General features: G+C 43.7%; 1 protein-coding gene across 1 annotated transcript in view; it reads right to left on the bottom strand.

Annotated features, from left to right (window-relative positions):
* Nucleotides 1-1,115: 1,115 nt before the first annotated feature.
* TNC (tenascin C) overlaps nucleotides 1,116-11,943 on the bottom strand; it is an 83,532-nt gene continuing 72,704 nt past the window's right edge. The window contains exons 17-27 of the mRNA XM_065737626.1: nucleotides 10,050-10,172; nucleotides 9,068-9,211; nucleotides 7,844-7,963; nucleotides 7,288-7,431; nucleotides 6,844-6,974; nucleotides 6,275-6,407; nucleotides 5,041-5,192; nucleotides 4,554-4,650; nucleotides 3,790-3,951; nucleotides 3,072-3,235; nucleotides 1,116-2,414 (exon numbers count right to left, since the gene is read on the bottom strand). Of these exons, the coding sequence (XP_065593698.1) occupies nucleotides 2,304-2,414; nucleotides 3,072-3,235; nucleotides 3,790-3,951; nucleotides 4,554-4,650; nucleotides 5,041-5,192; nucleotides 6,275-6,407; nucleotides 6,844-6,974; nucleotides 7,288-7,431; nucleotides 7,844-7,963; nucleotides 9,068-9,211; nucleotides 10,050-10,172 (1,481 nt within the window). The 3' untranslated portion in view covers nucleotides 1,116-2,303. The remainder of the gene's footprint in view (nucleotides 2,415-3,071; nucleotides 3,236-3,789; nucleotides 3,952-4,553; nucleotides 4,651-5,040; nucleotides 5,193-6,274; nucleotides 6,408-6,843; nucleotides 6,975-7,287; nucleotides 7,432-7,843; nucleotides 7,964-9,067; nucleotides 9,212-10,049; nucleotides 10,173-11,943) is intronic.

Raw genomic sequence — 11,943 nt, 5'->3', positions numbered from 1 at the left:
AAAAATACCAAGCAGGGCATCTGTCAGTGATTAATTACAGGAAATACCATCATTCTTCTGTGCAGCATGCACACGTCATTTCTGGAGTGAGGTGCAAATCCAATCCCGTTTCCAGCAGTCCTGTTAAGATCTGCCAAGCACCAGGACATCACAGCCAGACACGCAGCTTTGTGATATTGCTGGAAGGAAGGAAATTGCTTTGTAAATGTCAACTCTTCCTCTGAACGTCTGCAAACAGACTGCAAAAGCTTTCAAGACCCTGTTATATAAATTTACCATAATTTCCTAATAACGCAAAGAACATCTTGAGAGGGGAGCATGTTTCTTCATTACTGGACTTGCTCTCTTTGATGGTGCTAACCATTTGCTCTGACAAACAGCAAAGAAGAGCTGTTAATTCCTGAGGATGAATTGAATACAGTGCAGCAGATTACACCTTTGGCAGTGCTCGGAAAGGTCAAAGGAGATTCGTGTTTCGTGTGCAGAACAAACAATGTTCACTAGACGACAGTCAAGGATGGCAATGTCTGGACCTGGGCAGCTGAAGAATTCGCCAGCACTGCTAAACAGAGCAGCACAGAGCAGGACAGACTCTGTGTGCCATCTGCCGGCGGCCAACCACAGCTGTGTGCTTACGGTGGGGGAGGATTGTGCCAAGAGATTCTGTCTTAGGAATCGTGATAAGAGGGCACCCAGTGCTTCACTAACCCTGTGAGGGTCTGCTCCTGCTTCCCCAGCCAGGCATCATCCTTTCTCAGATAGAATCCCATCCCAACATAGAGTGCACACCCTCTGCCGTGATGCCTTGTGGATAAGACAGCCCAGGAGCACAGCCATTCCCAAGGCTGACACTCAGCTGACGCTGTGAAACAGAAGGTTTGCAGTAATACATGCATTTAGGAAGAAGAAAAATTAGGAAGAGAGAACCCAGTGTTGGAGTGATTCTTTCCCTGCTGAGAATTCCTTCCCTCTTGTCAGTGCTATTCTCATGCACACACTTTTTATACCACGTAAAAACAACAATATCTGAGCTTACCTTGCAGCTGGCAAGGAAGGAGCCGAAATATTTGCTCTGTTTGAGAAGCTTAACCTTGAAGCAAGGCAGGGAGACTGGATTAAAACAAAAGATCTTTTATTGTCTTCAACTGAAGAGCATGATACAGAGGAACTACACATAGGTTTCATTCGTACAAAAAGAGAGCCCTTTATTTACACAAGTGTTTGAAGTCAGCAATGGTACCTAACAACAGCTCTGTGCTTTCCTTGTTCTCTTTTGTTAGTTATTCCCACCTAGATGGAGCAAGCGTTGGTCAGTAACACTGAGAAAAATGTGTAAAAGCTTTTGGGCAGGAAAGAAAGAAGATATATGTTCTAAAAGAAATCAAATCCGTGAGGACTTTTCACTGCAAGAAACCCAGCCCACCTCCAGCCAACCACTAACAAAAGGAACAGTTTTCAGTAGGGGCTCAGCAGCCTGATCATTTTCAGCCTTTTACTTCCCCATGTAAGTACGTATACCCTGGACATGCACAAACTCAACAAGTATGAAAAAAAAAAAGTAGAAATTTATTTAAAAGTAATTGTGCTTTATTTAAAAAAAAAAGAAAAGAAATTTACAATCAGACACTGTCCTGCTGTGTTCCCAAAAGCATTGTTCTCTTAAAAATGACAAAAACTTAGCTTATTATTATCATTATTATTATTATTACTTTGTCATTATATTAATAATATTAATATTTTTTTTTGCTTAAGTTTAAAAATGTACTGCTTTCCCTTTCCCACCCCCACCCTTTCTTCTCTGTGGTACTTGATATATATATAAAAAAAAGGATTTCCAACAACCAAAGGATTTCAATTATATCTAATAATAATAATAATGATAATTAATCATACACATTTCTGTGTGTAAAAAATATGGCTGGTTCTAAAACAAACTACCAATATACAAAGCTGTTCTCCCTCCCCCTACCCTGGGCCACCCAAGAGATAGTCAGACCGTGGAAGAACTTCATCCCAGAGGCTGAGAAAAGAAAAAAAAAATGAAGAAAACAGCATACAACCCTTGAGATCGTTGTCTTTGGCGTGAAGGACATTAGCAGTGGGCAGCCAGAGCTGCTCTGCTGGAATTGCTGGGACACGTAAGGCTCGTTGGTTGGGTTGTTGTGCCAAGGGTTGTGGTGCTTTGGTACGACAACCAGCTCCTCACCCCCATCACCCCAGTGATGCCAGAGATCCCCCATGCCCCCTGCTCTCTGTCCCTCCCCGCGTCGCCCTGCCCGTAGCCCTTTCACCACCCCAAGGTTTTATGCTCGCTTTCGTCTTCCTTCCAGATTTCGAAAGCTGGAGGGTCTCAGCTTCATCTCTGCAAACTGGATGGAGTATTCGTGGCCCTTCCAGTGGAACCAGTTAACTCCCTGCAAAGGCAAAGATGAAGCGCGAGAAGTCACACGTCTGCTTCACTACTTTCCTTGTTGTCAGCCTTTACTATTTGTTTCAGCTTTTAGAATGAAAGAATTATGGAGGTTGGAAAGGACCCCTAAGATCACCAACTCCAACCTCAACCCACCCCCACCACACCCATGACCACATCTCTCAGTGACACATCTCTATGGTTACAGAACAACTCCATGGATGGTGACTGCCCCACCTCCCTGGGCAGCTTGTGCCAATGCTTTACCACTCTAACTTGGGAACAGAGACACAGCAAATCAAGGGGACTTTGGGAAGCTCTGGCCACTAGCATGCACAGCCTGCACAAACAACATCACAAGCTGTCTCCCAGAGCTGTCGCTTATTGCCTGGCCTTAGTGACACGAAGAACATTTAGTTTCACACTTGTGAACTACAATTGTTCCCTGCAGATGTTAGAGATGTCCATAGAAAGTCATACAAAATCATCAGTACTTGTCCAGCTGACATGGCATTCCTGTTTTGTGAGCAATTGTCCCCATCTCTCCCTATTATCCTTTCCTCTGGAGAGCTAACTTGGCTGGTGGGTTTCTGGCTAGCTGAACCACAAGACAGGTAACTGCAATTCCTCTCCTGCTAACACATTCAGACAATAAACTCACCTGACTGTGGTTGTTGTCACCATATCTGCCCATCAGATTGACTCGGTGACAATTCTTGTACCAGAACGCACCCTTGTACGACAAAGCACAGTTGGTGATGGCAGAATCATTATCCTTGTCAAAAGTGGAGAAGGACCTTCCATTATGGTAGGTCATGGAGTCACCTGGATGGAGAGGACAAGAGAAAAAAGCAAAGTCAGTGGTTTGTGTGGTTTAGAATTAAGTGGGAGCGATTATTCTGCACAAAACATTTGGGCTGTGCCACGCATCTGGCTGCATAGCTAAGCTTTTTCAACACTGACTTGTTTTACTTCAGAAGGAAGCAGGCAATTTTTGTTTCTGAAGGCCAGCACTTTGTTCAGCAAAACTGTAAATCGTGTCATAGCAGAACTCTGAGGCATATTACACCGAAGAGATGAGACCATGCCATGTCATTATTAGCTGCGTAAACGACAGTCAAGTATTGACCAAATGAGATATGTGGCTGTTTAATATACTTCTTTATATTCTGTCACAAACATGCCATAAAAAGAGGCACCTAAATGACTGGAGGATTTAGAACAGAAACATAAAAGCTATTGATACGTTCATATTTTCAAATGGCTGACATTCAGAGAGAGGGACCCACTGTGATGCTCATCTGCAACGTGCATGCGCTGGAAGCTTGACTCAGCCAAGAGGAAATTGCAGAACAGAAGAAACACAGATTTCAGCTCACCTGCTGTGCCACTGTAGCCATCCACCCTCAGCCTGTACCGGGTCTTGGCATCTCCGACGCTGAACCGGTCGTACACGGCGTAAGCCGTCTCGCCTCTGTCTCGCAGATCCACGCGCAGCTCATACTGACCCTGAGAGCTGATTTTGTGGAGGTTCTCCAGACCTGGAGGAATATAAGAATGATCCATTTGTCCTATAAAGGGCATCGAAGTGGCCTGGACAGGTACCCCAGGATGTTAACACCGGTTAGGAAGATAAGCTATTTAAGCTGTAAGGTAATGTCAGCACAAAATGAAACCATCACAGCAGCATGGAGCCCCTAGGGAAAAGTAATCAAAACCAGTGCTGCATGATCATTACTGTCTTCCATTTATCAGCAAGTAAAATGTAGTCCAGACTTCCAATATTTGCTTTTCACCCTATTTTACTTCATTAATTGTTGTGGTTTTTGTTATTAGGGATATCCTAGGAGTACAGTAAAAAGAGCATTTGCAGTTGCTTCTCGGGTTCTGACTTCTTACAGAGCACCAGTGAGTTTGGTGTATTCAGTGGCCCAAGTGGTGTGCCATTTATGAAGGGGACTGGGTTGGGCCTGGCAACCTCAGCCTCCCCTGCAGCATGCTGTGCCTTGCCTCCTTTCCCTGCACTGTGTTCCCCTTTAAATATTCTTGCAAGGTGAGCAGAGCCTTCAGAATGTCTCCTTGTCTTTGGGGCTTTGTTTGTTTGTTTCAGCTTTCTACAGTAAGACAAATTCTTGCCACTTACCTATCCAGAATTCATCCTTAGGATCTCCAAATCCAGCCACGTAATTCTTCCAGTTCTTGTAGAAATCTTCCTTTCCATTTTGGCGCCTCAGGAACACCTACAGCCACAGCATGCAAGAGGTGTTACAGTCAAATTGCCTTTGACAGAAGGAGTGCTAGCAATGCAGCTTTTACCAGAGCAGAGCTTGGCACTGCTGCTCCCTGGCCCCTATCACTCAGGCAGCAGACTCACTGCAGTTACTGAACACTCCTTATGTTTTTAACTAAGTCTTTTTAAGTCAGTCTCCCCTTGTTTCACCTCATTATCTGCTTTTACGTTATTTAAGACAGTCATCTCAGCTCCTCCTCCATCCAGCAGAGACCACTGACGCTTAGATAAAAGAGCTCTATGAGCAGTGCTGAAGGAGAGCAGGGATGGGACCTACTACCCTCGTTCTTGGCACAGGCAGATACATGTCAGGGTGGCATGGGTCTCCCCCCTTACTCACAATCCATCCGCCCCCATCTTCAGCCATGTCACAGAAGACTTGCAGAGGCTGTGTCCTGTCTCCATTCAGATAAATGGTGTAGAGCCCAGAGGTGACCTCTCCATTCAGAAGTGCTTGGGAGCAGTCTTTAGGATAGGGATAAAGAAGGCCAGCTGCATAAAAAAAAAAAAGAAAATAGAAAACAATCCTTAAGAGATCAGCAATTATAATTAACTCGCTGAACTCAAATGACTCATGCTGATCAATGGCACAGTCACGTACAAAGCCCAGAAACTGGTTCATAATTGCTATCCTACATACAGAATATTACAGTGAACATAAGATGTACATTTTTCTTTTGGGTAAGGTTTTCCACATCTGTCTAAACTTTTGGAAACACCATCCAACTACTCCCTGTTATGAGGGGGGGACAGCTGCCAGCTCAACATTTTAACAGTGCAACACATATCAGTTTGTCAAATGTCTCTTAAACACATGCAGATGAATTCTCCTGTTTCTGGTGCCACCCTGCTGTACACAGGAGCTGGCTGGGAGCAAGCTGAGGGCTGCATGCCTTCCATGAGCACTGCTGTGAGTCCTTGGGGTGAAGTTGGTACAAGGGCAGATGGAGCAATGGAAATGGCTGAAAGTGCTGCTGGGGCTGTGAAAAGGGGGACAAATGACAGGCAAGATTTCACCATTTATACTAAAGCAATATTCTATTTTTCTTCAAAATTCATCAAAAGATGTGTCAGTAAGACCAGTGACTGCCAAATATGTCAACTGTGAAGTGCCCTTCAAAGAACCCAATCTAGTCTGGAATTCAGCTTGCCACAGGGCTGTCCCATTACATCTGGAAAGGACATACCAGCGAGACAGTGCAAAAACTGACCTCGGAAACAGGAGGAAAAAACCTGCCCAGAAATTCAGCTCTAAAGACTGCTGAACAGATCTGTGTGTGTGCTTGGGTCTGGTTTGCTTCATTTCAATTTAAAAAGCTGATTTAATAGCTTGCTATGCATCATACAAAGATAACTCAGGGGGTCAGTGTGGATTTTAAGATGTAATATCCCATTCAGGATTTTACATGGGAAAGGAAGGATGTTCCATCAGAAAGAAGACTACAGAGATAACGTGGCTGAATATGAAGGAACAAAAAGTCATCCTGCCAGTATGGAGGAAGCAGATGATACTACAGCTTCAAGAGAATGGGACTTTTGCACTTTCATCTGCTTACACACTCTAAGGTCCTTACTTGTGGTGAAAACAGTCTGGATCGTTTTGCTCCTCAAAGATCTGCTCAGTGCCTGGAGTTTCACCACGTATTGAGTAGATGGGCTCAGGTCTGTCAGAGTGTAGGAGGTTGTCTCAGGTTCTAGGATGAGTTCCTATGGGGAGGATAAACAACACAAGGAAATCTCGGTGAGAAAATCATACTAAATGGAACTGTAACAGTTTTAGTTTCTTTTTGTGGCGATTATCATTGCATTTTTAACCATTTCTGTTATTTCATAACAAAACTTAGACTCCTCAAAGGTTTTTGTCATGCTTTCTTCAGAAAAGTTGTCTGGAGGTGAACTTTTCATGCCACAGTCTGTAAGCTGTGTGGTTTAAAGCAGGTCAGCACAAAAGTTTACATCACTTGAATATACACACTGACTTCAAAAGTGTGTTTAACTGTGTGTGTTTAACTTTAAAGCACTGATTTTCAGCGCGCTATGGCAATCTGCCTCCCTAAAAATCAAAACCCTTTTTCAAGGGCTGTAGCTCAAAACTGCCCAGTTTTGAGCTACAGCCCTTGGGGTTTGGATACAAGTGCTCTACCTTGACTTTGCCATCAATGGACTCATAGATCAGGAGGTAATCAGTGACAGGAGCACGTGGAGGCCTCCAAGTTATCACAGCTGTTTCTGACTGAACCTCGGTAGCACTTAAATCTTTTGGAGCATCAAGTCCTGAAGGAGAGAGCAGAGAAATTACAATCACACACTGATACAGAGTTTAGCACATGTCATGGGAAGGATATGAATACAGGCTAGGAAAGCATGCTTTTCCTCTGCAGAAATTGAAAATTAAAGAAAAAATAATGTCATCCTAAATTTTATGATTAAAACCATGGTGTAAGTGCTTTCAAAATTCGAGTTTCTAGCAAAAAAAAAAAAAAAAAAAAGCACATGCTGGCTGACTTCATGGTAGTAGAGAGCTATCCTTGTGGGACCAGAGGAGATGGCAGCCCACCTCCTCTCCCAGTGAGGTGGGAGACAGCACCTGTAGTGAACTGGGTGGAGAGGGTCTCGCTCTTCTGCGCATCCTTCACCGCATGGACCCTCAGGGTGTACTCCGTCGCCGGCCGAAGGCCGTTCAGGTCATACTCCACTGTGTTTCCTGATACCATCTGTGTCACTTCTGGCTCTAAGAAGAAAAGACAGAATAGAGGCAGTCATTCCGAAGTGCTGCAGGGTGCTCAGCTCCGTGCTCTGCTCGGTCGTCGTTTTTTCACCTGCTGGAAGTAAAGGTGAAGTAGTGAAGCTCAGAGCCCATCTCACTGCTTCCACCCGCGCTGAATCCGGAGCAACACCAGGGCCCTCTCTAAGAGTGTTAGCACTCTCTAGTGTTCATATGAGTTATAGCACCCCTTCAATAACAGGAGTTCAATAGTTCAACAGTATCTTTGCTCATGCCTGAATTAGGAAAGCATTAACTAAACTGGTGGTTTTCAACATGCTTCCAGCAAGGGGTCTCCATCAAGTGACAGCCACCCACTCCCTCCTGGGCCTGTCCTCCTGGAGTCACAGCTCCCCAACCCAACACTAGCTTTTCTTACCATCCTCAGAAGAGTAGGAGACAACGTAATTATCCACAGCTGCAATTGCAGGCTGCCAGGTTGCCAGAGCCTCCGAGTCTGTAATGTTCATCACTATCAGTCCTGATGGGCTGTCCAGAGCTGGAAGAAGTGATAACAGGATGAAGGAATTTGACAAATGCTATCAGCTCTGTGCAACTCTCTGTTGTAACTACAACATAAAATGTGCAAACATTACTGCTCGGTGCAGCAGCTTTTAAGGTCCCCTTTGGAATAGTGAAGCACTGCAGAAAAAACGTCAGTGCCCATAAAGAGACATCAAATGCGTCCACTGGAGACAGGAGGTCAGCCCATGGAAAGATTAAACACTGGGAACAGACATAACTACATTCTCAGATCAGTCCTGATAACATCAATCTTAACAGCTCTGTCAAAGCTGACATATTTCTCTCAACACCCTCAAGTCTGGACTGCTTTTTGGAGCAAACTCAGGAGACAGAGCTTGGGAAAAATAACGAATGTGACGGCAGTTGATGGCCACTGTGACCTTCCAGCAGCTCGCCCTACACTTATAAAAATAAACCAATTCAACATCCAGCTAACCATCCAAACATCATGCCTTACTTCCTTGTGGGACTCTGTTTTGCACCTCCTTTTTATGCTCTCCCTTCACGGGGAGAGATGCCTGTCCCCAGTATTGCTGGAACAGGCTATAAATTACACTTTATTATCCAATATATATCATCTTGTCCTTGCCACAGTTCTCTGAACACTTGTCAAGCTCCAAAAATAATGAATAAATTTGACTTGATGGTGGCAAAAACATTTCCCATAGAGATATTTAAAAGGTATATTGTAGAAAAAAAAAAAAAAGAATAAGAGAGAGGATGTTTTTGTGCTTAGGACACAGTCTGGTACTTGGAAGATGTGGAGAACACAACAGAAAGTGGGATGAACTGCCCAGTGAGCTGGTTCTTTGCTCCCACATCTGTAGAATGGTATTAATTAAACTTCCTTTCATTTCTGTATATTAGGACTGTAAATACATGAAGAGTCTCTGCCCCACTGCAGGTCAGCTCTGCTCTTGGCAGAGTGGGAGCCTGATCAAAATTGCAAGCTCTGCTCTCACCTTAAGTACAAAGACACGAAGAAAGAGAGGTCAAGATCAAAGTCCTTCATTCCTGGGTCTGTTCTGTGATGCAGATAACATACATGAAAATCTGCTATTTCTTCTTTATGTATTACCTGTTTTCAGAATTCCAGAGATGGGTTCGCTTTCTTCGAAGCCTTTCACAGAGATGATGTTAACGTTGTAGTCTACCCCCGGGACTAATTTCACCAGCTTTGTCCTTGTCTTGCTTCCATCGACTGTAACAACGTTGGGAGTGCCTAGAACAAATACAAATGCCAATGGATTAATGACAGTTTCCCAGTAAATGCTTAAAAGAAATGTGTTTCAGGTTAAACACATAGTGATCGGTGTGAATGCACAAGTACAGGAGCCTTGAGAAAACAAGCTGTGGCCACAGCACCTGACTCTAAGACATTGGTTTCTGTTTTTTTCCAACTGGTAGGCCAACAGTAAGGAAAAAATCAGTACTACTGATGTCATAACTTTATAAAAGAGATAAAAACAGCACTACCTGAATACAAATTCTTACACCTGCAAGGATAGGACTTGCTAGGTTAGATCTGCTTGGTTTCTTGCAGAGGGTGGACAAAGATAAACCAAGTCTGATGTGTTACTCCTTCACCCATCTCTTTTCAAATAAAGATATACTGTATATTATTGTAAGTTGTGAAGATTTAAGACAGATACATATTTCAAATGCTGGGTTTATTCCAGAAGAACAAATGCTCGATCTTGATTGTAGGTCATTTCTTTTGTAGGATTACTATACACTTACATTTACGTTGCCTAGAGACGTTTATCTTTACCTGTCCTATTTAAGCTCTTTTTTTATAGTCCTGACACCTGCAGTGTTTGCTCAACAGTTGTTCCCTTCCAGAGATGTCCCTATGTTATGCTAAAAACGTGCTGAAGTATAAGAAATTGTTTAAGCAGAACACTAAACCAGAGATATAATAAATGGACTGAAACAACAGTGGGGATTACTAAGAAATATCACTACCTTTGAAGTCTTAGGACTATTCCTCCTTAGGACCACCCCTCAGATGCACTTTTCACTCTCCCCTGTGCCATCTCCCCCCATGTCTCCTCACTCACCGCCTGTGACGGGGACGTAGGAGACCCTGTAGCTCTCCACGCGGCTGCGGGGCGGTGTCCAGCTGACTGTAGCAGAGTTTTCTGTGATGTCTGAGAAAGAGATTCCCTTGGGAGAGCCCACCACTGTCAGTAGAGAAGAGAGGACAAATGCATCACACAGAGAGAAAAGGTCAGTGATTTGTTTAGTGCTGCAACTGTGACTTCTATTAGTCCTGTATGCCAGGAGCTGATGTTATCAATACTCTACAAAACATGGATGCAGGCAGTACCAGTTTTATCTCATACTGAGAGCAATGATCTATTTGGTCTTAATGTTCCATTTTCAGTAGCATTACAGTAGTTTCTAACTTAAAAACATCACGAACACGTCCACAAAATAACAGAGATTTCAGTGTATGGAGCAACACTTACAGGAGTACTATTTTATGACTGTTGCACTTCTCATTTTTTCTAACGTGGTTTCACTTGGACGATTTTTAGTCTTTCTGTTGAGCCTTGGAGCCCTATTTGTGACACACAGCAACTCTTAGCAATGCAGATGGCTTTCCCTGAGCATAAAGCTTCTTCCATAGGATGCCTAAAAGAGATCTGGGCTCGTTCGTCCTTACAGGAGCCGTCCTCTCAAGCACAGCCTGCCTCCTGTTGGCTTAGCCCTACAATATTAAGCTTCTCTTCTTGGAAATACTATTTGAGAACACACAATTTTTCTCAGGTACATAAGAAAGGCACTTGTGGAGTCACTGAGAGCCTTACCCTGTACAAACTTGAGCATGACATGTGCTTGTATTAACCAAGATCAGTAAGCTGGGACAGACTCATTGGTATGACCTTGTTGTTTAGCCTTGCAAACGAAGTCTAATGATTGCTGCCCTAATGACCCAATCTGAAGATGCAAACCAATGTGTACTGCAATCTGAAACATTCTACTTTAAAACTTAATTAAGCTACTGCGAGACGTGATTTGAAAGGGCTTCCAGAGGGACATGGTGGAGGGATCTGCCATTTCTAAGTTTACACTGAGCATCTCCCTTCCAATTTGCTTTTTTGACTGTAACCAAAACAACGCTGAAATCTGAAAAGAAACAAATAGCCCACACATACTGAGGCATTAGCACAAAGGTGACAAATACCAAACAAAAACCACAATAAGAGTGGTGGAAACAAGCTGTGGGCAAGGGGAGGGTGGCAAAAGAAGGAAGAAGAGTAACTGTGCTTAGAACAGCTTGGAAAGAACGTGTCTGTGGGAAAGAAGTCAAAGAGGGCTGTTTGTTCCATGTGTCCCCAAAGCTCCAGCAGCAATGCACTAAATCAACTGAAAGTCAAGGAAAGAAAAACAACCAAGTCCTCAAGAGAAATGTAAATCATTTCTCACAAGACATTTTGGGCTTGGAGGGTTTGATCAAATGGAAGAGCTGTAGAAAGAGTAAGAGAAGGAAGAAAGCAACGGAGGGCTAGCAGAGCTACATGGCACCTAAACTGGTTACTCATTTTAAATAGTGATGGATGACTCCATGGGGCACAGCCCTCTTTGGTCCTGCTTTCAGGGGTTTTCACACAAATGGTTCTTCAGCCTTGTCCAGAAATTAAGGACCTAACCATGCCATTTGAATTCTGCTGTGCACAATCCCATGGGTGCACGCTTCGTGCATGTTTGCTGTACCCGGTAAATTGCTGCACAGCAAATAACCGTAAGAAAAGCCTTGACTACATGAGTCCCACATCCCCACTACCCCGACTGCATCTTCTTTCCTAGGAGCAAACATGGCAAACAAGTCATGGGGGACCCTCTGACCAAGCACCAGTTCTTGAATGAGCAACAGAGAGGTAAAAGAATGGTTCCTTTGAACACAGGGAAATGAAAAGGCAGCAATACCATCTTCTTGAGCCACCTGAA

Source organism: Cyrtonyx montezumae, unplaced genomic scaffold, assembly GCF_038088225.1.
Source record: "Cyrtonyx montezumae isolate F1298 unplaced genomic scaffold, pur_monq_1.0 scaffold_20, whole genome shotgun sequence".
Lineage (NCBI taxonomy): Eukaryota > Metazoa > Chordata > Aves > Galliformes > Odontophoridae > Cyrtonyx > Cyrtonyx montezumae.
This window is presented reverse-complemented; position numbering and strand designations above follow the sequence as displayed.